Below are 27,240 nucleotides of genomic sequence, written 5' to 3' on the forward strand. Positions count from 1 at the left end.
TTATGTGATAGGAATAAAATTGTCATAATGCTACTGAGTAAGTTGTATATTTGTTCTTTACCTAACAGAAATTTTTTTTAAAATATGCTGAATCCTCATTGAAAAGCCGTACCTACAGATTTATTTGCAATTTCGTTTCTTTTCTGCTATATTCAACTTCCTACTCATTTTTGTTTATTATAGCCTTTGAAGTATAAGTGATATTTAAAATGAAACCAGAATTTAGATCTATTTTTCCACTATAATATCCATTTTCTGCTTCTATCTTTAGGTATCATGGCTGGTTCCAATAGATCGGGAGATCTGAAGGATGCACAGAAGTCTATTCCCGTTGGCACAATCTTGGCTATTGCTACAACTTCATTGATTTGTATCCTTTTTATTTAATTGAAAATACTGCAGTATATTTTGCAAATTATCACCAAGTTTAAAATCTGTGTAGGTGTTTTGAGTAGTTCCAGTAATCCCATGCTGTGTGAGGCAGTTTGTTTGTCTTTCTCAGTTATTTTTTTGCTAATTATCACTCAGATAATTTATTGACAAGTCAGGAGGAGAATGAAAGATCCAGGCTTGATTTTTTTTTTAATTTAATTGTCCATCCCAATAATTAATACTATTTCCACATGCCATTGTTCATTTTTTTTTCCACTTTTGAATTTTTACTGTGGCTCAGTTGGTACCACTCTCTCCTTTTAGGTCAGCTGCTTTGTTCAAGTAGACTCTAAAGATTCAAATATATTATCTAGGCTGGCACATCAGTTCAGTTCTGAGGGAATTATGCACTTGTCAGGTGGCTTTATTTTAAAGAACAGCAATGGATCTCCGTGATTTTTGGGTAGAATTTGATCTTTAAAATATTAATATGTTATCTGGTCATTTTCATATTGCTCATTGTGGGATTGGTCTCCGAGGAAATCGGGTGTTGTATCTCTAACAGTGTTACAGCAGTGACTGCTTTAAAGAAGGAAACTTTTTAATTGGTTGTGAAGTGTTTGGCATCTATGGATATTGCAATAGGCACCATATAAATCCAATCCTTTCTTTGTCTGCTGTAGTTGTGTAATCTGCATGTCGTTCTTTCTAAGTTTATGTTGTCGTTCTTTGGTTTAGAGTTTGGATTTCAAAGTACCATTGGGATTCAATTTAGCTGTTTTCTTAACAAAGTTTGGGGATATTTTCACCCCAGGCCTGGAAACAGTAAACAATTCCTGCCGCTTTTGTCATTCATTGTAGTTTAAGATGCCTTGTAATGGGTGTTAGTTTGGTAGAATTTTCTGTTTTTGAGAAGAAATGGGTATTCTAAACATGTATTAAAAACAGTAGTGGTGGAAGAAGTCTGCCTGGGCTCCTGTCTGCCCAGTTTAGGCCTGGTGTCCAGAAATTCCTAATACATGAGCCAGTTCAGTTTTTAATAAGATTTTTAGCTAATTCTGCAAAACACCAACACAGTCTCATACCATTTCCTGTTTAGTTTTCTTGGTTAAAAGTGGAAGAACACTTGTACAAAACAGCAACACTCAATTAATTGGAGAGGATGTGCAATACTTTAAACTTTGTGGATTTCTTACTGTTAAGGTTTGGCAAAATGGCTTTTAATATTTCAAATCATGAAGCTTACACATAAAAACTTCTGTTGTTAATTAGTACTTTTTCACTAATATATGAATCTTAATCAATTGACTTTTCTTGATTGAAAATCAGACTTGAGTAGTGTGGTATTATTTGGAGCCTGTGTTGAAGATGTTGTGCTTCGTGATAAGTAAGTTCCATCATTTTGAAATGTATGAAACATGCAATTCTGCAAAACATCTCAGTTGAAAATATGTTTGATCTGTGCATTTTTTTTTACTTATTGGTTAACAATAAAATTATTAGTGCTGAATCACTAATCCTTTTTTAAAGTATAAGTATTGATAACTTTCATAGCTGTAAAAATAATATTGTCAATGAAAGCCAAAGTAGTAATTTAGTTTCACTCTGTTTATAGGAAATGTGTACATTTTGTACATCTTCCTTGTTAGTCAGCCCCCCGCAGTATTTGATCCTTCCCAACTAGTCCCAAGCCACAAGTATGCACTAGTTTGTAGGTTGTTTAATCTGATGGATACAACATTACATATAAATGTTCTGTAAAATTCAGATCCCCGGACCCAACCTTGCACACCAATAATCTGCCCAAAGATGCTGAGTTGGTGTTCGCCAGCTCCACTTGCTCCACCTCTCATCACGGTCTGTGATGAGAGATTTGCACAAGGTGAGAGCAACATCAAAGCATTTGTGACATTAAGGAGCCCTAATGGAACTGACACCCTTGAGAATTGAGGGATGTCTGTCACCTGGCACAAAGAAAGGTGGTTGTGAAGGCTAATCATCTCCACCCAAATCAGCAGCACAGATGTCCCTTCAGGCAATATCCAACCATTCCAGCTGTTTTGTCGGTGGTCTTCGGGACAAAAGTTTGGATTTGCATTACAGCAAGTTCAATTCCCTTTCCAACCACCCGAACTGCAGATTAGTCCCTGCCTGCATCAAGTTAGGATGTAGCATACAGGCTCAGGAAGATAAATGGCAAGTAACATCTGTGCCCTGCATATGATGATCTCCAATAATAATTCTATGTCCTTAGTCTAATATCATCATATTTTGTATGACTAATGCACTTCATATAGTTTTTGATCCCATTAATGATCTCTGTAAAAGCATCGGTGGTAGGTTTCCCTCTTCATCTGTGCTACTACCCATGTTACAGATTTAACAACTACTGTAGGTAATGCAATTGATGTACTAACAAACTATTTAATCATTAGGAAGCCTCTGTGATATCTGCTTTTCTCACCTCTCCCCTTTCAAAGATATTGGGAGAGTTTTTTATTTCTGGGCACAATGCTGCAAGACCTCTGCTTAAAATCACTGTTACCAAGAGATCCAGGTTGCCAAACAGTTGCTGTTTTTTCTCTCTGTTCATAATATGTGGCTTTAAGTGGGGTTTATGATACTGGTTAACAGAGACCATCAGACCTCCCTATCTATTTTACAAATCAACTAGACCATGGGTGATCCATACTTCATTTACCTCTCTTTAATCCATATCCAATGATGCCTTCGGCTATCAAAAAATCTATTAATTTTGGTTTTGAAATTTTTAATTTATGAGCATTCACAAATTGTTAGGGCATTGAATTCCATATTCTCACAACCAATTTTAGGAAAAAAGTCCTCCTGATTTGTATCCTGAATTGACCTAACTACAATTTTGAAATGAAACAGAGGAAGCAATTGCTTTGTATCCATTCTATCTGATCATTATTATTTTAAAGTACATATTTAGAACACACCTCAGCCTCCTAATTTCAATTTCTCATTGAAAGTCACTTGGATGCATTTAAGGAGACCAAAAATATTTGATGTTAAAATTAGATGACTTAAAGATTTAAGAATACTTTTTGATCTTACAAATCGGGGCAATATATTTTAAATTAATACAGCAATAGTACTTGAAGTTTTAAATATTAAACTATTGCCCACAATTTGTTGACTAAGTTATAGAGGCTGATGATGTGCAAGTGTTGCAACAACTTTCAGCAAGATTGTGGTTTAGTTGCAGAACTTCAAAATTTGTGGCCAAAATATCTGCTGCCTTCCCTTGCCATTGAAGTGCATCAAATGAATTAAATTATAAGCATTGTATGAGATTGGTGTTCTTGCAATAGGTGTAAACTAAACTCGCCATGTAAGTTGTCTGGTCTGGCTGTATGAAGCTTGTTTTGGACTCTTATGGTCTTCATACATTTATGTATACTTGGATTAGCTGTCAGATTCTTTTAATAATTTATCAAGTGTTAATTGCTGCCAAGGAACCTCATTGAAAATTAACAGTTACATGTGTGGGATCTCATCATTCAGGTGTTAATTATTGGAAACATAAAGAAAATAAGATTTTTTTTAAAAGTTCCTTTTTTCCAATCTTTTTCCAATCTCCCTTCCATCTCTTCCCCCACCCCCACTGAATTCATTGTCATATTAAGACTTCAGTCCTGAAACTGTTTGTTTCAGATTACTTTAGTCTGTTTGGCTAAAGAGATACATGGTTGCTTTCTCTATTTATTCATGTCCTCAGAAGCCATGCCTCCCCTTAATGTGCTATTGTCAAAATACATTTTCACCAACTTACAATGAAATACAACATTGAAAAGAAGAATGCAAGGCTTTTCCAACACGGTAATTTGACCTACTAGAGAAAATTGTGGGCCAATAAATTGTGCCAAATTGTCCTAAACTGTTTGTGTTTGTTTGTGCAATAACTTTATTATTCTAATATGCATACTTTGGACACCATGGATTGTTTTACATATTTTTTGTTACTGTTGGATGTCATCATTTATATTCTACCTTTCATTTTCCTGTTCAGGTACGGTGATGCAGTGAAGAAAAATCTGGTTGTCGGAACTCTAGCCTGGCCTTCTCCCTGGGTTATTGTGATAGGGTCATTTTTCTCAACATGTGGAGCTGGTTTACAGAGTTTAACTGGGGCTCCACGGTTATTGCAAGCAATAGCTAAAGACAATATCATACCTTTCTTGAGGGTTAGTAGCATATGCATTATAAATGCGTTGTGATTAAACCCCTTCCCTTCTGCAGCTTTCCATACTTACTCTATGGAAGGTGATCCTGCTGATTAGTATACCTGTTCTTTGTGCTTTGTTCTTAATGGAAAACTTTCAAATATACCTTTTTCTTTCATATTTGAATCATTATTGCAAATCTCAGTCAGTTTTTCTGCTGCCTCTTCCTGTATTCATGCTGATTCATTTGTACTTTATCCCAAATATATTCAGATAATTAAAAATTAACCTGTACAATGAAAGGTAGATTTTTTTTTAAATCATAAAGTTAACCTTTGACATGCTGAATAAAATTAATGAGAAAGCATAGCTGATTTCGCTTTCCACTTCATTGACTGCATGGCCCCTACCCACATAATCAACCAAATTGATGCAGTGATTGGTTAATTAGCTACCTTCACAAACGACAAATGTATATGAAATGTAACATTGCAGAATGTTTCAGTTCTCATCTACTTTATCATTATAATTGCTGAAGGTCCATTTTATTTTTTTAGTTGCTGCAGTACCTTACAACATGCCAGAGTTGTCGTCCTCAATACCTCAAAGTAATACACCAGCAAGATAGAGATCCAAAGAAGTTGCAGTACACGGGCATATTGTTAGTTTGGAGTAATCCTGGAAGCCTTCGACATAGACTCCAGACCCCATGAGGTCTCATGCCATTGGGCCAAACACAGACAGGGAAACTTGCCCTGGTTTACCATCTACTGCTGTTCCATTATTGAACAATGCTTAGAAGAAGCACTGAAAATAGCAAGGTCATAGAAGGTAGTCTGGTGTAAGGAGGGCTTCATTGTCCATCAAAAGGAGAACTCATTTTCCTTTATGGATTAATTAGCAATTGTGAAAATAAACCTTACCTCAGAGCAGTTATCACCTGACATTGCACTGAATAATTAGGAATTGAAGTCTTGTTGCTAATGATGCCGAGCAGAATTTTTGTGGTGAAAGCTTTAAGTCCAGGTTTGCCTTCTCATTGCCATTTAGTTTCTTCCTTGTATGTCAACATTTTACCAGTGAAAGAATAATGCATAAAAATGAAACTTTTTAAGAATAATCGTATATGATCCGAGTTAAACATCAAGAGAGCATGTAATGTTTCATAGCTTCATTAGAAATAGACCATTCCTTTTATTTTGTGTTATTCGCATGCCTCAACTCGTGTCAATTTACCTTCTTCTGACTTCACAATTCCTTTGCCGAGCTGATGAAATGAATCAGAAATATTAATGCAACTTTATGCTTATGCTTCAGAATTATAAGATTGACAGTAGTTTTAACATTGCAGGTATTTGGCAATGGAAAGGTCAATGGAGAGCCAACTTGGGCCCTTCTTTTGACAGCCATCATCGCTGAACTTGGAATACTGATTGCTTCACTTGACATGGTGGCTCCCATACTTTCAATGTAAGGGGATTTTCTTGTAAATTATTCACCTTTAATCAGTGATTTCCTTTTTCGATGTCATCAGTTTTGTTCATTTCTGCATCCCTTGTATATCCTTTCATTTAATATTTTTTTCCACATCCCCCTTGCATTCTTTTCTGAATTTGTCATTTTTTTCTGAAAGGAAAAATATATTAACTTGATGATTTTTAGGAAACCTAACATTGCCCACTGAACATGTCCAAATTGAGTATGTACATCATAGTGAAAAAATAGACTGCATGTATAATTTTCTTTATTCTGAAGGAAAGGACCTTAAAATTCATTCTCTTTGTATTTCACAATGTCCCTGGAATCCAGTACTGAATATTCAACAGATAAATCCTGTTCGCTTGTTGTTTGAGAAACAACTTCATGGGAACGGAAAGATCTTTCCCAGCTTTCTATTCTCTCCTTTTCATTACTCGTTTTTACTTTTAAATTTGATTTGGTACATTTTGCATCAACATTAGATCAAGTTGCCTCATCATCTTTAAAGCATTCTTATGATTGTACATCAGTAATTGCTTTAATATTGTTGCTAATGCAAATCTCCCTTTCCACAATCAAAATTGTGGAAATCAAAAGTTCAGCTACACATTTTAAATTGTTTAAAAGCTTTGGATTGGGTTGTGAAGCTATTTAATATGCTGCTGAGCCATGCATTTCTTCAGCCTTTTGTTTTGAGTTTTTTTTTCCTTTTCAGATTGGCCATTTCTAGTAGGAAGCCAGACTAGTATTAAGTTAAACTGCAGAGTTGAAACTAGAATATTATATAGAATTGGGTACACTGAAAAGATTGTAAAATGAAAATATGTTAAAAATGTGGCAGAAGTGAATCCCTTAGTGTCAGAATACCTGACTAAAAACAAAGTCTAACTTTGCTTTGAGTAATCATTATTTAACATTTATTTTCTGGCTTTCACATGACAGAAAGGGAATTATGATGTTACTCTGCAAAGGTTGTCTCAGACTGAGTCAGTGCCTCCACTGAAGATGTCCATGCAGATCCCTGTCGTATTTCATTTCACCCATCAAGGATAAAATGAATGGCAAAAACTTTAGAGGGTGAACACTGAGACAAAGTGCAATACTGCAAACTTAAATTTAATCATTTCACTGTCCTATCAATGGACAATTAAAATTTTGTCACAATTTCTTTTATTTGGCCTTTTGAAAGTCTTGATACTTGTTAGCTTTAAGGGAATCCTCTGATAACCTTTATAATTTGATTCGTACTTGGGTATTGGCTCATGTGTGTTTTGTTTCATCTGCCTATTGTTGTGCTTGTTCCTACTACTTTGTTTTTTTTTAGAAGATGCTTTTTAATTTTGTATTTTTTTTTAGAAATAATGAAAAGGTGCCAAGAAGTGAAATTAGATTTATAGATATATAGAGAAGTGAGTTGGGGGGTAGTGGGAGGTGGGGTGGTGCTGGAAGGGAAGAATTTAAAGAGTGGAAATGGAATTAAACATTTGTGTTAAGAGCTGAACAGCACAGAAACAGACCCTTCTGTCACCATGTCCATGCTGACCTCCTTGTCCATTTACACTAATGGCATTGGAACACCAAAGCATTTTAATATGTATTCAGAAAGAAAAGTGATTTTAAACAATTGAGTTGTGTAATATAATGTGAACAAAAATCCTTGCTGCTGTACAAGATTCCAGTTAGATTTTAGCCATTTGATTTTTACAACTTTTTTTAAAAATTGATTTTCCCATTCATGTTTTGCAGGTTTTTCTTAATGTGCTATTTGTTTGTTAATCTGGCCTGTGCAGTACAGACGCTTCTACGAACACCCAACTGGCGTCCCAGGTTTAAATATTACCATTGGTAAGATGCTAAATTCATCAACTGTTCTTGTTGTGAATAGTTATTAGTTTCTTTCCCTTCAATCTAATTACTTTAATTGCCAGCAATTTGCAGATCAGTATAATTTGTAGTATTTGAGGTTGTATTTCATTACAATAGATCCAGGGATGCATCTTGGGTAGTTGAATGCATTTAAGTATGAGTGAAAGTGAATTTTGGTTATTTTCATTTGATCATAGCACAATGAACACTTAAAATAATTTAAACATTTTCTTCAGAAAATGAACTCTTTCTGCTTGAAGCTCTATAAAATGGAAATCTGGATGAAGCTTTATTTTAATTTGTTCTCTTTCTTGTAGGGCTTTGTCTTTTTTAGGAATGAGTATGTGTCTTGCACTAATGTTCATTTCTTCATGGTATTATGCTCTTGTGGCCATGGTCATTGCAGGAATGATTTACAAATACATTGAGTACCAAGGGTAAGTATTTAAAGGAATTTTCCTGATTACTTGATGCTCATATTCTTTATGATTTCTCAAAATTATTTCTCTGCTCTTATTTCTAAAAAGTCATCTTATAACTTTAGGGACTGACACAATTTGTTTCAGGAACCTTAAAATGGAAATGTAGGGCTGCAATTTGCATTATGTGTGCCAGAAATTATAGTGTGGGTAACTCAGGCCACTTCTGGTGCCACAACAAAATTTCCTAAAAACTTCTGTTAAACTCTGCTTTTTCTCAAGCATTTGTATTTCTAATTATCTAGTTTCTAATTATCATTTCTGTTCTATAATAAAAAAGTTCAGTCCCCATTAATACCAAAGGTGAAATAATCAGTTTTGATGACTTCATGTCAGCAAGATCATCACTGTCACTTGCATTGTTACAGAATTATGTGATGAATGTACAGGTATCTTATGGAAAGCATGTTAAAAGCCTAAAAATATTTGTGCTGATTCCCCACACTGCTAAGTATTGTAATTGGGGGGGGGGGGGGGGGGGGGGGGAGGAAAGGGTTAGCCTTGAAATGCCATGAAGTAGCAACTTGGGTTGGCTGTTTTCTCTCCTACTTCAGTTGTTTTCTGATGTCATTCACAGATGAGGCAACTCATTCTTAAAATCTGCATCTCCCAGCCAGAACCTCATGATGCAGTGTATGTTACAGGAAAACTTTTTTATGGTGATAGTGAGTTACTAGTGGCTACCTAAAATAAATAACTAAATATATTGGGCTGAAATTCCCACAGAAATCAGCATCTACACCACTCACTGTCCACTGCATTCACTGTGGTATAATCTAATTACTGATTCAACGGTTTGTTCTATAAGCTCACCAAGGAGAGTGGGCATGCCAATCCAACTTGTGGCATTTGTCATCACTATAGATTGATACATCAAGCTGAATTTGGTGTGGGGGATAAATCAGCCAACCCAAAGAAGAAAATTAGCCACAGATCATCATGCAGCACAAGTTCTCTGAGATTCTAATTGTGCTGAGCAGTTTATTCCCTCTCTCATGAATGAAAGGTAGCTAGCATTACTGTAAATGCTGTACTCCAGAATAGTCGGGAGCTCCCACTGGGCTGCTCTTTGAAAATGGAAGTTGTGGTGATACCAGTGAAGAGAGGAGTGGAGTAATTTTCATTCCATAACTCAAGTTCTAGAAAAGCCATTCTGGGCATATCAAGGCTGGGTAGGGCTTCCACCTTGAACTTGTTTCATATTGTGGATTAGAGGTATTTACATACTGTAGGACACTTCCAGTGCTCTCTGGTGCCAATAGATTTCTAACCTCAAGGAGGAGACATTTCACTGGTGTCTCATGTTGCACTTCAAGGGGACTTGAAGCTTCGATTGATCAGGTAATAATGTTCAAGTCTCCACCCCTTAAGGATCAATTTGGTTTCTGGGAAACATCAATGATTAACTTTTGGAAAAACAAACCTTGCCAATTTGCAAATAGTCCAGTGTAATTGTTTTGTCTGCTGAAATTTACTGGTTTAGTACTGAACTAAGCTGCTGATGGTGGATATCATGTTTCACGTGCATCCTGAGAGTTTGATGTCATAGCAAATATTTAACCAGTTATATATCCAGTTAAATATTGATCTTAAAGGAAGGTATAAATGCCAGTTCCCTTCTATGCTATTTTAACCAAAATTGAACAGTATGACCACCTAGATTAATTGTCTCTCCACAGTGCTGAGAAAGAGTGGGGTGATGGGATTCGTGGTCTGTCCCTAAGTGCAGCTCGTTATGCATTACTGAGATTGGAAGAAGGTCCTCCTCACACTAAGAACTGGCGGTAAAACCATTACAATTCCATAATGTAAAACTGTAATGGAGATCACACAATATAAAACAGTTGTATTGTGTGACCTCCATTGTTAAGAAGTTGGTAGAAGCTTGGTTCTATAAGGGTCGTGTTATATCAAAGTGAATGATTTTATTCAAACATGACAAAAATCCTTTCCAAATCTGAATATATATTTAATCAAGATGGTTGTTCTGTCTGAAGCTCTAACATATCTTACACCACTCTTCATTGCATGTATTCTTCTGTATTTAGTCAGAATCCACAGACTTGTGATCACTTGCTCTCTGGTTCATGATTGCTTATAAAAATAAGACAAAGGTATGGGCATTTGACCAATGTTAAACTTGTTTCAAGAAAAATCTTTGTGATCCACTGATCTTTTTACATTTTACCAGCTTCCTGCATGTTGGCATTTAGCAATGTCTGTAAAAGCCAAGCCTTGGCCCTTCCCTGCAAAGTGTATATTGTAGATCGAATCTGCATTCAAGTTCCTCTTGCTGCACCTCCTCCTTTCAAAGCTGCACCTTGTTTTTAGGGCATAGTTTATACTTGCCTTAATTAATAGTCTTAAACAGATAATTCCCCTACAGGCCTTCGCATGAAAGCAGTTTTGCAGAATCATTAAATGTCTCTCCCTGGCAGCAATCCAGTGCTCCCTCTGGCATCCCGCACTACCATCCCCACTGCTCCCCCTGCCTCTCCTGCACCCACACCTGCCTTCCACAGCTTCATTTTACCACATGCTCCCCCACTCTGGAAAAAATCCACATACTTGCATTTATTTCATTTCATTCTGAGTACAGGTCTACCAGTGTGCTGAGCTGAGACTATGTTTTGCGTATTAATTATTTAACAACTGAAGACTAACTTTTTTTTAGTTTGGGTGGAGATTTTTTTGAAAATTAAAGATTGGTTTTCTTCTTTAACCTTATTCCATTGCTCTTCATCTCTCTCTGCCTGATTTAGCCCTGGCAGAGCTCAACATTGTTATTACTAATGTTGAATGATTCTGCTAATTCATCAATTGTTTCTTTTCTAGGCCTCAGTTATTAGTCATGTTGAAACTTGATGAGGATCTTCATGTGAAGCATCCCAGATTGCTAACATTTGCTTCCCAGTTAAAAGCTGGCAAAGGTCTTACAATTGTTGGCTCAATCATTCAAGGGAATTTCTTGGAAAATTACGGAGAAGCACAAGCTGCTGAACAGGTGTCACAAGTTTTGATAATTTGCAACTTACTATCATCAAGGTGAAAGGTTTTATTGCCATAATAGGCTCAGGACAGGCTGCCCCCAGGTTGCAGCAAGGTCCTGTTCCTTTGAGCTGTTTATAACCTGCATAGTTTGCAAGGTGGAAATGCAGCCGTGAACAACGTTGCCTGCGGGCTTGCAGGAGCCAGCAAATCCATACAGCTGGTCTCCCAAATGCTCGTTCATATGTACAGGCTGTCAGGCGTTAGTAAGCTAGAAAGGACCTGTGTTTTCAAGTATTTGTTAGTAAGGAACAGAGTATGAATATAGTGTGCCATCATTGTACTAAAAAATGACAATATGATATTTGATAGTGGCATTGACTTTGTGCTTTACAGTTGCCTGGGTAGTTGATGGAGAGAGCAAGCTTTTCCTTCAGAGTTGAATTTTTTTTCATAATTTTCATAAATATGAGTAAAGGAGTGCATCTACAGTTTTGTAAATCACTTAATGCAATGTATCTGGAGAGGAACAGCAAGATAGGCAGATAAATCAAGATGCCTTTGTGGTTCGTAAAAATTGTATCTTCTATGATACGTTGTGCACACTAAGAAAATGAGTTCCTAGAACACCTGACTACTTTCTACTGTAATGAGCCCAAGTAATAGGGTTTCTGAATCAGATAATAACCTGCGATTCTTTGAAGTTGTATTTTGTAATCATTTGTGCTAAAGTCCTAAATAGTTTTACAATATTGACAACCCTTTCTATCATTACTGTCTCAGATAAAGCTTTACACAGTTAAGCAGACCATTTTTTTAAAATCTCCAACATCATATTTAATTTGTTTATTAGCCATTTCAAAATAGAACTGGTAACTGTGACAAGCCAAATGGGATATCAATAGAGCAATTTAACATTGTACTTCATATTTTTGCATGTTGTACCAAAGTTAAAATATATTTATACTTTGAATCGCATACACTTTCCAATTTAGACTATCAAAAACATGATGGCAATTGAAAAGGTCAAAGGATTTTGCCAGATCGTGGTTTCGTGCAAGGTTCGAGAGGGCATTGCTCATTTAATTCAATCTTGTGGACTTGGTGGAATGAAGCATAATACAGTGGTCATGGGTTGGCCTTATGGCTGGAGGCAGAGTGAAGATCCCAGGGCATGGAAAACATTCATAGGTAATGTTTACTAGCATCCTCAGTCTTTACATTGTATATTTTGATATGATCTGAAATAGGATATTCTTCTCAATTTTTAATCACTTGTATCACCAGTTTGCAAATCGTCCTGTATCCACGAAAGTAGGGGTTGGATCATCTGATTGGATGTCCACCCAGGACTTCCTACTGGCATGTTCCTGCATTGAGTCCCAACAACACTTCAGCAGGCTGACCCACACTGCACCCCATGCTGATGGAGAAGTCACGTTGGCAGCTTTTCTATGCACCAATGATGTCGTTTCTTGCCATATCCTTTCCTGAGCTGCGGTGTGGTCTCATTCCTAGCCCCATCTCTCAAAAGGACACAGCTGGGAAACATCAAGTTGAAAAGTATTATAATTACAAAATAAAATTAAAAAGTCAGAGGCAACTTCTACCTTCATTTAAATATTTGCTCAAAATACCTCTGTCATGATGGTTAGTATTTTGGGCAAATGGTTATATGGACAATGTTCACCAACTTTAATTCCACCTCATTCCCCCCAACCCCCCGGGTTCCAAACTGTGTCAAAGACCTTGGATAATGGTGGGATCTCAGCACCAGGCCATTCACCATTCAGCTGTCCACATATGCCAGAAAATTGCGATGCATTTGGGTTGCTGAATGGGGAGGGCCGCCCGCTGATATCAAGGCTGTGAGCTTCCATCAAACGAGGGGCCAGTTTCCCAGGAGAGAAGGCAGTAAGAAGACGAGCAGTGCTCCCATCAGTAAGCTGCTAAGGCAATCCAGTCCTTTTCTGACCTTCAATTAAGGTAATTATCAACACTGATTCAACAGCTGTGCTGGAAGGCAGACCCTCCCACAAAAGTAGTTGTACTATACTTTGAATTAATCATCATGTCACCTTGCCATTAAAGGCACCTGTTTATAGCCTTTCAAAGGAGTTAATAAATTTTAGGGTTTTTGGACAAAAAAGCATTAATAGGCACTTCGCAGATGTTTTAAGTATTACAAGTCATTTAATTCACCAAAGCTGGAATGTCAATAATTCTGTGTATTTATTTGGTAAAGTCTTTTTCAGCAAATGAATGATCAACTGCACAGAGGTGAAATTGTCACTTATTTAAATATTTATTTTTGTGACTGAATCAATGGTATTGATAAAGCCGCAGCAAATTACCATTCTTAGACGTCAAGGAATATATTTTACTGCTGGGTCATGCAGATTTTGTTTCTAATTATGCAAATAGGATTGTGCAAATACTTGAACTGTTTGGAAAATTGGTGCAGATTAGTGAGAACTTCATCCCACTGTGTGTAATCAACATTGACCACCGTTAGCACATAATGGCTCAAACCCGAATAAAATCTCATCAAACATTATTGCAAAATGTAGTAGTCAACAAGGAATAATTGTAAGCACTTAATATAGTTTTGGACATGGTTGATAATAGTTGGGAAATGTCAAATTACAAGACATCCATTTTCATGTACCAAAATATCCAATTTGCGTTGTTGTTGTGTGAGATAACACTACTGCAAACAGTCCAAACATGTAAAACTATCCCTTGAATTTCTTCATTTATAATGTCTTTCTTATAGTTATGGGAATTGTTTAAATTACATTTATTAGTTAAGTTGCATTAAAATGCCATACAAAAGAATTCAGAGTCCCTAGTATTTGCCCAGTCATGAGATGAACAGTGAAGATAAGTGAATGTGAAACTTCTTCATGGCTAGAAAGCTAGGATATATGCAAGTTTGTATCTGCCCCAGAAGGGAGGAGGTCACTGTAAGGTAGCTCATTGCCCACCCTCTCAAATGGGCAATAGTTCTTGTGTGGTGGGGTGGGTATTCAAGGTTGCAAAGAAAAATATTTCATAATATATTTTGAGACCCATGCTAACTAAGTCTAAGAGGATCAGCTTGGATCATGAATTATTGTAGTTCCACGTTTACAATTATGAAACCAACTTAGAACTGTTCCGGGTTAAGCACTTTGACTGCTGTTATCTGGCAGTTTTCAGGGAGTGTATCAAGAACACATGACTTCAAGCTCACAGAAGTTGGCGTTCACTCGGCAAGTGAATGGAAAATACAATTTGTACATCCAGAAATAGACAATGAAGCCTTTTTGAAGTCTATTGTGTTTTGAATCTAAGTAGCCAATTTTAGCTAGGCACATCTGTGGTGTAGTTTCTCGCCATTATCACCTATTGTGGCTAGATTTAACTTTTTTGTAAAGAACGAAATAGTTATAAGCAAAATGTTAGTTTAAAGTATTGCTTATCAAAGTAATTCATATTATAAAGTCACTCAGTATTTCCAGTTTTGTAATGTTCTGCCGTGAATCATTGTCTTTCCTGGAATATAGCAAGTTTTAGTATAACTGGCACCCCCCCCCCCCCAAGAACAGCAGTTCCCCCTCACAGCAGTGGCAACATACTTTTCATGAGAAAAATCTATATATTTCTATTGCTAATTGGCCATTTTTTCTTGATTAATGAGAAAACATCAAGGGTTTTAACACTAATCCTTTTTTTTTACAGATACGGTAAGAGTCACCACAGCAGGTCACCTTGCTCTGCTGGTGCCAAAAAATGTTTCCTTCTACCCAAGTAACCATGAGCGCTTTACTGAAGGCCACATTGATGTTTGGTGGATTGTGCATGATGGAGGCATGTTGATGCTGCTTCCATTTCTTCTCCGACAACACAAGGTGTGAAAGAAATACTAACGTACAAAAAAATCTTTTCTAGATTAGTAAATGAAAGGTTGCAACCAGAACAGGACATTCAGATTACGGAACCTGTTATTTCAAAAATCTATACATAGTAATGTATTTTTTCCAGCTTTTGCTTTTGACAACCTTGTATCTAAGTGGTTTGAATAGCTGCACTTACTGAGAAAAGTGTACCAGTGCACAAGCCAGTTTGTAAATTGTGATGGACCAACTTGATATTTCTTCATCTTTAACACATAAACATAATACATTGGGCAACATATCATATGGCTCACAAATAAACATTATATCAGAGAGACTCTTGCTGATTTGTGTTGCTAAGTGACAAGTAATATTTGTGCCATACATGTGCCAGCAGTGAGTGTTTTCCAATGAAAGAGCACCTAGTGACCTCCCTTTGATTTCCCCTTGTGTTACTTTCACTGAATTCCCTACTACCAATAACCTATGTGTCACCACAATCTAGATGTTTAATGAACCAGCCATATAAATCCCCTGGCTACAATAGCAGGTAAGAGGTTAAGTATTTAGTAGTGATTGAATTGCTTTCTGACTCCCCAAAGTATTTCTGCCGTTTGCAAAGCATAAGTAAAGAAAATGGAGTACTAGCTATTTTTTTTTGAGTGAGTGCAGGTCCAATGGCACTCAAGAATCTCAGTACTTGCTTGAGTGAGATGCCATCAACCATCTTAAACAGTCATTCCCTCCACCATCAATGCACTGCATCTCCAAATGTAGTATAGAAACTTGCTAAGATTTCTTCCTTTCCAAAATGTGACCTCTGCCCAGAAGATCAAGAGCAGCAGGCGCTAGGAAACACCACCATTCACAAGTTCTCCACCCAGCAGTGCTCCATGCAGAGTCAAAGTGCATTGTTCTTTCATTGCTCGGGCAAAATTCAGGAATTTCCAATCTAATAGCATTATGGATATACCCACACTGTGTGACTACAGTGACACAAAGCAGTGGTTAACCACTGGCTTCTTGAGGGCATTTAGGGATGAACAGTGACTCTGGCCCTTGTAATGATGCTTTAAAAAATGTATTTTAATGTCCTACCAAATATATATACACCCAAAAGTTGTAGTGTTCATCTGCTTTATTTATATGGATACAAGTACAAATTGCAGAATTTGGCAGATTAGCTTAAAATTGCAAAGTTTTGTTGAAAGACAACCAGCATCTTAATGGAAATTAAAATTACATTTTTCTGGGGTCTGAATTTGGGCCAATTAATGGAAATAGGGCCATTGTGTGTGTGGTTTTTTTTGTATTATGATGTTTGGACTTTTGTTTGCTGGCTGGCCAAAATATACATTGACCTTGAGTTGTAATTCTGTGCAGGTCTGGAAGAAATGCAAAATGCGCATTTTCACAGTGGCCCAAATGGATGACAACAGTATTCAAATGAAGAAGGATCTTGCAACATTTCTTTATCACCTGCGCATTGAAGCAGAAGTTGAAGTTGTTGAAATGGTGAGGAGCAAGCCTGATAAGATGCAACAAAATAAAGCTTTTATTAAGGAAATGCACATTCTTACAATAGTATTTAATTCAACCCTCAGCATGGTAGTGATATTTCAGCTTACACCTATGAAAGGACTCTCATGATGGAACAACGGTCACAGATGTTAAGACAGATGAGGTTGTCCAAGACTGAGCGAGAAAGAGAGGTAAATGGCAGTAATTTTTAATAATCATGCTCGTAATAATCATGTATCTTGGCCTCTGGAGATTGTGTGATTAATTGTCCCAGTAGATTAATCTAAACAGGAAAGAAGTGATATTCTTGACCATGTCTCAGCATAGATTTTGGCTTTTTAAATACTGCTTATTGGATAGACTCTTCTAATGCATTTTGTTAATCAGCTCAATTGTATTCCTGCCTCATTTACTGAAATGGTTCCTTCGGCATGATATCACGCTCTGTATCTGGTAACTTCTTTTGGATTATCCTCCAATTACTTCAACATTCCAGATTGACTAAAAATATTTTCCAAGAGCATACATACCTATGTTGACTTCAAGGCAGTATTGGTATGTTCAAATTGATGTGATTTTCAATTATGCATTCCTGAACATCAGAATGCCATGGTAACAACTTGTATTTCATTCATTTCAGTAATATACATGAATGATTTAGGATTCTGTAATGGACCTGGCCACAATTCAGATCACAATTATTGATACTTGTGCATCACTGGAGGAGGATCTCTCAGATAATGTCCCATTGGGTTTTGGCAGTTCTAGGCTGCAAAGGGGAACTGATCATTCAAGTTCCTTTGCACTCCTGACAGATTAAACATTTGATTGAAATGGGCCTGGAAGTTCAGAGGTTCCTTCTGTTCTTAAGATATCAGCTGCAAAACAAAATTGAATGTCCCTGCATTCGTGGCGTTTGTTGAGAGGGTGGGGCAACTGGGTTAGTCTTCAGGAACATACAAATCCCCATCTGAAGCAGAAAGCAGGAAGTTGTGCAACCTGTTGAGTTCATATTGTGTTCCCAATTTCAATGGAGAGGAAGCTGAGAGCAGTCACTTCCTGACAATCAGTTGCTAAAACTTGCATTCATGCACAATTTGTAGGAGCATTAGCACCTTCAAGAAGTTAGTTTGCTGGCATAGTACCCAGGGCATCTAACAGAGATGCAATGGATCTCTTGTCAGCCTAATAAATTTAAGTGCCCAATCATTCCAGAATGCAAAGCTTGTGACAGACATTTCCCATCAGTGCTCCAGCAATTCTTTGTGATCTAGGCAAGATGCTTTTGTTTTTGCATTTATTACACATTTCTGCTTTTAGGGGAATAACCTTCTTAGAACTTTGGCCCAACAGTGGGCCTTTCAAGTGCCATTGGGCAGTGCTGTTTAAAGTGAAGACTGAGAACAAACAAGAAGACTAGATCTCTAGCTCAGAAACCAGCAGCCTTAAACTAGTGGATCCTGTTAACACCACAGAAGTTAGGCTCATTTACACTAAAGAGTGCAGCAGATGGAAGGGTATTTGAACATTACTTTCCTACATCAGGAAGGAAATCTATGTAGAATTTTATAGTATAAAGTTACAACAGGCATTACTACCCAACATTTCTTGCTCATCTTAACTCTTTAGTAATATGCAGGGATCATAATACCAGTGATGTAGTAGACGATGCACCCTATCTTAAAATGTCTTTTGGTAACTACTTTAGGAATACATTCTTTATAACTAATAAATACTAATGCTATGGTTCCGTCTTTTAAAATAAAAATCCCATACTGCTTTCTTCTAGGCTCAGTTAATAAAGGATAGAAATTCATTAATCCATCCATCAAATGTGTACATGGATGAGGAGGAAGAGATGCACATTTACCCTGAGAAGGTACAGATGACATGGACAAAAGAAAAATATGAATCTGAAAGAAACCGAAGCAGAGCTGCCACCCCAAACAGTTTCAGAGAATTAATCAGTATTAAACCGTAAGTGTTAAATGTCTCACAGGAAGAAAGCATTCTGTGAATAACACATGATGAACCATAAAATGGTTTCCTCCTCCTTTTATGGAACTGGTACTTATTGTTACTGATACATTTCTTTGCCTGGAAGTATATTTAGAACATCGTGTTAACGTTCTGAAACCTAACAACAGCATCAAAATTAACAACAAGGTAATTATATTGTTGAATGGAGCGAGATCTAATTTCCTCAGCAAGTTGCTGAGTAATAGTTGATTGCTGCCAATTCAAGACTGGAAAAAGTGAATTTTTGTAAGTCACTGACATTTAGAAACACTAAATGCATTAAAAGTTAATCAACTTTTTAATTTTTTAAAAAATTTGGTTTCAAAAACTTAAACTTAAACATTAAAGGTAAAGTTTATCCATTCAAAGAAATCCAAGTTCCTTCAACATGCATTCCTCCCTTCTGGCCATTTCTCTGCATTGAAATGAATGAAGTCAATGTTTCCTTGCAGATTCAAGGGTAGATTTTCTCGCATTAGTGCTAGGAAGTTGCAGGAAGTTAGTGCTGCATTTCTGGGCTCAATCAATAAGATACTAACAAGCACTGTCAGGAATTTCATGACTCCAATGCAAGCACAAGAGGCCTGAATTTCCTGAAGCCGTGGGAGCATTTCTCGGGAAAATTTGTCCCCAGTGTATTTCCTGGTTCTTCATTCACTCGCTGACTGAAGGCATCTGAGTTGTGTAAAAATAATACTCCGATACGCAGCCTTTTCACTTTTTCCTTTCATACAAAGAATCCATCAAATTAGACTAATGAATTGAATGTAATCACTCAATGTTTTGTGTCTATGTAATATTGAAAGGAGGCATAAAGAACATTCAAGTCTTCAAGGCCAGTTGTAAGTTATTTCACTAACAATTCGCAAGATCGCCCCCAATCTAAGCCTCTGCCAAACACCGTGCCCGCCTGCGCACACTAACCTGTTACTGATATGGAGGGTAGGCTGACCTGACCCACCATAACTGAGAGCTGTCCCACTGAAGTGACTACGCCATGGGTAGTCCTGAGGTCCAACTGTGGTGTAACCCCACAGCCATTTAACAGCTTGCCATCATCAAATGCCTGTGAAGTAGTGTTAGATAATAACTAGCTACGTTGAAAAAGTATTTGTATGTTTAAAAAATAAACAAGGTTTAATCTTAAAATGTAATGCATGAGAAAATAATTACAGGCAACCCTCGCATTACTGGGGCGTTTTATTCCCAGAAAACCATCTGCATTGCGATTTTCCGTAATGCGACACCACGCAGTGCATCAAGAAATGAGAGTTGGAGAAATAAAAATTGACACGCAAATTCTGTGGGAGTGAATTTGTATTCCTTATCTCAGAGTTCTTGGTAGGGATCTGTGAATTCCATAAGGGAGAATTTCCATTACCTGAACTGCTATAATGCAGGTGTCACCTGTAAAGGCAAACAATAAAGTTTTAACGATATCCTTACCTGCATGTTTTTTTAACTCAGTTGTCATGATCCATGTGAATGGGTCACCCTTTGTCATGCCAAACATTCTTGCCATAAAGTTGAGGGCCAGATGCACCTTCCATCAGGTCGCTCTCTGCAGCACGTCCATGATTGAGTGGTGAATCCAGCTGCAGAGTGGGAAGTCAGATGAACCCCCATCTGATTTCCAGCTCTTCTCCAACTTCCGCATTTCCATGCACTGCTATGGAAAGTTGGGATGAGCTGAACAAGGACGAGCAGACATGGTGGTTCTCTATAGACCTGACAGCTAAAGCTAAGTATGTTTCGGTGCAGCACCCCCACGCAATCTGTACTTGGTCTACGTGTACTGTTCTTTTTAATGTATTCAACTAGAATGTTGCTTACTTTTTTCAGGGACCAGTCCAATGTAAGGAGAATGCACACAGCAGTGAAGCTGAATGAAGTCATCGTAAATAGGTCCCATGATTCCAAACTAGTTTTGCTAAACATGCCTGGACCTCCAAAAAATCAAGATGGAGATGAAAACTGTATCCTTTCAAGTATTTTCCAGTAAATTCTAGCAAGAATATTTGGCAAAAAGATAATCCTGATGATATTTCAGTTGATCTTGACATTCAATGTTCACCACAGATACATTGTCGTGACAAAGATTTTCTTAAAAATTAGTGTCTGTTGAGCTGTGTTATTTCTCAATTCTGCTCCTTATCATAAAACTAAATACACACCTTTTAAATATACACATGGCAGTCAATGCTGGGTACTCAATTCGACATCTGATGTATTTGATTGGGTTGACCCTGAAATTTTGCACTGCCTGACTAGCAGTCAGTTTAATACACAAAAAGGAAATATTTGCTAAAATGCTGTACAACAGAAAATGGCGGAACTTCTCAGCAGATCAGGCAGCGTCCGTTGAAAGGCAAAGTCACCAACCTGAAACATTAACTTTTTGTTTTTCTCTCATCACAGGCAAGGCCTGACTTACTGAGTGTTTCCAGCATTTCAGTGGCTATATTGTGAGCTAACTAGATAATGTAACATTTATTTTAATGTATGAAAGGTGACGCATTTTAATTTACTTGATTCAAGTGAGTAAGCAGCTAGGTTTTTTACACTTATACCAGGTCTCATTCCCTCTCAGCCATGCCTACCTACTGTCAATAATGAGTCCTGTGGGTGTAGTATCATGTGCAGCTTCTTTGAAGCAGCATTTCATTTAGTCTTAGTTAACTGTTCTTGTTTCATAACGCTTTCCCCGTCAATATCGTTATCTTTCAATCCTCATCTTACAATTCCATGTTTGAATCTCTCCAATGAGATTTCTGTCGTAGCACTAAAAGTGAGAATGACTCACCATGGTGCATAACCTTGGTGGTCCTGTGCACTCTAAAGTCAATCACATCTTTGTTCTATAAAGCCTTCCTTACAGTGGCCAAAGCAACTGCAGCAATGGAGTTTCTTCCTTTCTTTGACCCCACCACCACCGCTATTGATCCCCTCAAATTCTTCCCCTCAGAAATTGTTAACCCTGCAGAGTCGTACAGTATGTGACCAGGCCCTTCAGAGAGCACTAATGGTGAGAGTCGAGAGCCCACCAAGTCCATGCTGACCATTAAGCACTCCCTTTATGTGAATCCTATACTATTCCCATTTCTATTTTCCCCTCCTAGTTCCCCCAGATTCTACCATTCATTTCAGGGCAATTTATAGCAGCCTTCTAAGCTACCAATCTGCCAGAGAAACCAGTGTGTGCAGAGGAAACCCACATGGTCATGGTGCAAGCTCCACATAGACAGCATCCAAGGTTAGGATTTAACCTGGTTGCTGGAGCTGTGAGGCAGCAGCCCTACTACCTGTGCCACAGTGCTACTCTCTCTTTTTCAATAGCCCTCATCGCCCTATGGTAAATACATACAATACCCCACCAAGTCTGCTGAGGAATGATGTTTGGGGCCTAATCTTCCTCATTGCTGACAACATTTATCTCTATCATTTCATCCACTCTTAATATCCAGTGTCTGTTGTTGAACAGCTTGTCTAATGTCCAATAATGGATGAGACCAGTTGAGCTAAACACTGGGAAGATTGAGGCGGTCATCTTCGGCTCCCACAACAAGCTCTTGACTCTCACCCATTAGTACTCTCTGACCCTTAATGAGCTGAACAAGGCATCCAAGATCTTACTTAACTTTTCAATTGGACTTCTGAGAGTTGCTTGATTTAGTGATTTGTTTTGCTCAAATATAATGGAATCTCCAGACTATCCATAGCCTCCCATTTTTCACACTTTTTAAGTTATGTTCACTGAAATCTGTTGTTTTTGCCCGAACCTGTTTTGTCCTATTCATCAATTGCTTACTGACTAGCAATTGCTTCCAGTTCCCAAGCATCTTAAATTTAACATTTTTATCCATGCATTTAATTCTAGTGATGGGATCCCCATTTTGAGTTTTTTATAATCTCTTTCAACCCTGCTGTTTTCCATCTCACTAACCTCTCTATTCCTCCGATTCTGCAGCATTGTGCAGGACCTCTCTGTACTCCCCAACATTTCCAGCACTGAGCTCTGAATTTCTCCCTTAAACATCTCTACCTACATCTGCTTGACACCTCATTAAAACTTGAAATGTTGTCACCTTACACCCATCACGTCCTTTAGCAAAGTTCCGCAATTTCTTCGACTTTGCCGCCAACTTCCACCCCACCCTCAAATTCATTTGGTCCATCTCTGACACCTCTCTCCCCTTTCTTGATCTCTCTGTCTCCATCCCCGGAGACACATCTATCCACTGATCCCAGTTACCTTGACTACACCTCTTCCTATCCTGTCACTTGTAAGGGTGCTATTCCCTTCTCTCAGTTCCTCTGTCTCCGCTGCACCTATATTCATGATGAGGCTTTCCATTCCAGGACGTCGACAGTTCATTTCCCTTCATGGATGCTGCCTGACCTGCTGAGTTCCTCCAGCATCTTGTCTTGATCAGTGGCGGTATTTATAGTCTGATCACGTCTACTTCTTCAACCTTTCAGTTCATGTTTCAATTCTCACCTCTCCTGCTGTGCAGTTTCCTATTGAAACCATTTAAGCCATTTCCCTGAGTCACTGTGATTGCATATTCCATTCTCTCTGAACAAAGCACTTTATTTCTCATTCTCCCTTTGGATTTACTAATAGCTCTTTCTCACTTTATTAGCCTGTCCTACCTTCAAAGACCCACGTCCCTCCTCTGTTGTGGCCTCATTTAAAATTGTACCACTTAGCATGCATTGTCACTCAATCTTCCTCTCAAAACACATTTGTTTTCAGGTAGGTTTGTGCTGTTTGTTCCATCAGGATATCTGTATTTGCTTGATTGCTGTTAGTATCTTCCTCATTCACTGTAATTCCGAATTTCATTCATTATATGCCTTGTATGTCCTAGTTATTACGTACATCAAAACCACAGTAGCCCATGTACTAAACACTGGAAAACACAAATGCAGTCATTCACCGCAGCTGATTTCTGTCCCTCAACTAATCTTGTACTCCTGCTGCTACTAACCTTTTGATCCCATGTGCTTCAATTTTTCTAACATGATTAATAAATGATGTTTTATGAAACACCTTTTGAAAGTTTATGATCGTATCAGATTGCCTTCATCTGCCTTCAACCTCTCACCTTTTGAAAGTTTATGATCCTATCAGATTGCCTTCACCTGCCTTCAACCTCATTTAAAAAACTCTATAATCAAATGTGATTTGTCCTTAATAAATGTGTGGTAGGCCTCCTTTACAAGATCCAAATGGCTATTTATTTTCTCCCAGATTAGAAGTTCTGAAAGTATTTATGTAGCCTTCAAGCACAACTTGAAGCACAATTCTAAAAGGCCCTTTAAAATGGATTACATATATCAATATCCTTAACATATTGATTTTAGATATGGAATTTCTGGAGGTACTTACAGAAGGTCTGGAGAGAGTACTGCTGGTACGTGGTGGAGGCTGTGAAGTCATCACTATTTACTCTTGAATGTGACAACTTTCTCACGAAGTATGAGATGGAAACATAACCACAGAAAACATTCCAAAAATTGTGTATTCTGAAAAAAATTTATTTTATTTGTCAGACTTTCATACAAAGAATCCCATGGGTCATATTCCAAGCCCAGTGTCATTTGAAGCTTTATTAACAATATCTAATATCAGAGTCCAGAGCTCCTGAGTGCAATTTGAATGAACGATGCTACGGTGTAATGGATTGTTGGATATGTGAAAGAAGAACAATGGATAAAGGATATACAGTACTCTCTACCTTTCCTAAAACAAGATTGGAATTTGGGCTTGGAATAGATGCCTGGTGTGTCAGTATTGAGCTTTGCACTGCTTTTATATTTCAGCTAAGATTAAATTTATATAAATTAGCTGCAATGGTAGTTTAACTGTATTGCAGCCCAAGAACTTTGTACACAATGACACAGCTGGTAGTCACATATTGCAGTGGTGTCTCCAACACGACATCCTCTGTATTACATAATGGATTTTAAAATATTTCAACAAGTTTGGCTTTTTATTACTGAATAGCTTTTCAATCTTTTTCATAGTGGATGCTAATTATGAAGTAATGGGATCCAAACTATCTAGCTGTATCTTCCAAGGTTTGGGATGCTGTCTTTGGCAAAGACAAACTTATTTATTTTAGTATTTATTATTTTTCAATGTTATCCAAGATAGAAAGTGCTGTCTTTTCCTGCAGAATATAGTGAAAATAATTAGGACCATCAGTTGGAGGACTGTACTTTTTAAAGTATGCTGCACCCATGTATGCAGAGTCTGGAGCTGGTGTGCCAGAGATGGTGAGCTTGTAATTGCACAAGTAAAGGAGCTGCTAAATGTTCAATTTAAATTTTTTTACAAAACGCTTGTCAGCTGTAAAATTATTCTAGTATTTTGGAGCTGTTCTGTTAACATAATGTGCTTTTGTTTATCATATTAAAATAAATAGTCATCAAAAATGTTATTTTCTCAATAAAGTACCGTGTAAAATAAGACCTTATTTCTTTGTTGAAGCTTTACCTTGGTAGACAACTAGCCTACACATCAAGTTCTAATTCACAAGCCATGTAGCTAATATTTGGATAAGAGAGTTCAGAGCAACTTAATTATGATTTTGTTTTTCAGTCCCTCCTTGCCAATATTTTGCTGAAGTTACTAGAAAACAGGATGGTTATTTGCAATTGCAACCTATCCCACTGTTCTCTATAGCTGGAAATCTAGCACTGTAGTGCTGTTGCAACTCAGTTCAGGAAAATTGAAAATGTTTAGCAGCCCTGGTGCAACTTGGCAGATGAACTTTTTTTTTAAAATTTTGTCTGACTCTTTGCTTTGCACTTTTTTGTATAATGGGTCTTGTTTTCATTTCAACCTTTCACCAGCAATTGGAGCATCTGGGATTTAAACAGCAGGCAGAGAGCAGGTTGTTAGTAATCAATAGACAGTTGATTCATGCGACCACCTGATCCATGTGGAGAATGTGATTATGATGTGAACCATCAGAAGCAATTGATTCCATGCTCCTCTGCACCTGACTGGCTCAGTACCAAGAACTAAGTTGCTACACAATGGTTAAATGGTAAGTGGAATGTGACGCAGTGGCCATAAATAGGATCAGGGATAACCAAAATGGGTCGGACCTAGACAGACTTGACAAGGTGGAACAGACTCACTGGTGGGGAAAAGAAGAATAGTAAGGAGATGGTTCCTGGAAACAGGATTTAACTCCTTACCAAACCCTGGAACAGCACCTGGGACCACATGAGGAGGGGCCTAGAAATCTTTTCCTTAACCATAGTAGAGGTCTAGAACCCACTGCCTGACAGTGTGCACACTCAAAGGAAAAATCCCCATCATTTAATATATCCCTGGATGAATACAGGTTGAGAGCTGGATAGTGTGATTAGTCTTATAGCTTTTTTGGCTAGAATGGGAAGATGGAGTGAATGGCCTCTTTCTGAGCCTTGTATTTCTGTGATTTAGTTGGTGGGGCATCTCCAAGTTGACATGAGACACGTGAGTGGTTAGTTTATTTAGACTTGTAGATTACAATATTTCACCTGAGTTCAGATGAATTCAAACAGTCCAGTTCTTATTTTAAAAAACAGTGACTTTAACATTTGAATTTGAATGAAATAGTTACCTTATCAAAGTTAATTGATAAACTCACTTACGTCCTTGCAATTCTGATTTAGATATGCATTTCCTTGGATCTGTTTTAAATTTATTGCCTTATTTTATCCATTTTCCATAGGAAATCAGTTTTAAATGGAAAATAACATATCAGTTGTAAACCCTGAGCAGGAAAAGGGGAAATAGACTGAAATTACATTAAAAAAAAATGTTTCCATCAACCAAATTGTCTTTTGCTGTGGGGAAGGAAATTAGCAATGTGATTCCAAGAAAAACTTGCCAAGAGTGTACACGATAATGGGAAAGAAAGAAAAGATCTGTTATCACCTGGTATGGGGTTTTGACAGGAAAACTAGGATTAGGTAAAGGAGTGTGAAATAGCTGGGATCTTTAAAAAATAAAGTTAGAGCACTGAAGTTGGTTTATTGTGCTGAAGTGAGACAATGAAGGTTGGCAAGGATGTGCTTCCTGAGAAGGTGGAGGATGTGAAATTTAAGTTGAAGTTTATAAAAACAAAAAGTGTAATGTCAATTGTTAAGAGAAATATTCTAGAGGAAGGGAACCATCGTAATACAAGTTTGGTAGAAATGTCAGCTTGGGGGCTTGGATAAGATATATCACCTGACTCCAACCTGATAGCAGAGATAGAGGGAAGGGCTTAGAGCTACACAAAGTTAGGTGCAAAGGCAGCATTTGGTCTCCTCACTGAGCATGCGTGGACAATTCCAGATGCTGATGCTTATTTTTAGAAACTGTAGAGTCCTGTATCCCAATTCTCATTCTCCTCTATATCTTGTTTCTTTTCATGGGAATTTATTGTATTAAAATTTTCCATA

The 27,240-nt window shown here is 37.5% G+C and overlaps 1 protein-coding gene across 1 annotated transcript in view; it reads left to right on the forward strand.

Annotated features, from left to right (window-relative positions):
* Positions 1-25,274, forward strand: part of slc12a4 (solute carrier family 12 member 4) — a 62,458-nt gene extending 37,184 nt beyond the window's left edge. The window contains exons 10-24 of the mRNA XM_052028715.1: positions 272-370; positions 1,702-1,759; positions 4,409-4,583; positions 5,914-6,032; positions 7,788-7,886; positions 8,225-8,344; positions 10,066-10,170; positions 11,222-11,390; positions 12,370-12,565; positions 15,098-15,267; positions 16,636-16,767; positions 16,857-16,964; positions 18,563-18,750; positions 20,635-20,768; positions 24,160-25,274. Coding sequence (XP_051884675.1) covers positions 272-370; positions 1,702-1,759; positions 4,409-4,583; positions 5,914-6,032; positions 7,788-7,886; positions 8,225-8,344; positions 10,066-10,170; positions 11,222-11,390; positions 12,370-12,565; positions 15,098-15,267; positions 16,636-16,767; positions 16,857-16,964; positions 18,563-18,750; positions 20,635-20,768; positions 24,160-24,251 — 1,964 coding nt within the window. The 3' untranslated portion in view covers positions 24,252-25,274. The remainder of the gene's footprint in view (positions 1-271; positions 371-1,701; positions 1,760-4,408; positions 4,584-5,913; positions 6,033-7,787; positions 7,887-8,224; positions 8,345-10,065; positions 10,171-11,221; positions 11,391-12,369; positions 12,566-15,097; positions 15,268-16,635; positions 16,768-16,856; positions 16,965-18,562; positions 18,751-20,634; positions 20,769-24,159) is intronic.
* The last annotated feature ends 1,966 nt before the right edge of the window (positions 25,275-27,240 follow it).

The sequence above is a fragment of the Pristis pectinata genome, chromosome 13 (assembly GCF_009764475.1).
Source record: "Pristis pectinata isolate sPriPec2 chromosome 13, sPriPec2.1.pri, whole genome shotgun sequence".
NCBI lineage: Eukaryota > Metazoa > Chordata > Chondrichthyes > Rhinopristiformes > Pristidae > Pristis > Pristis pectinata.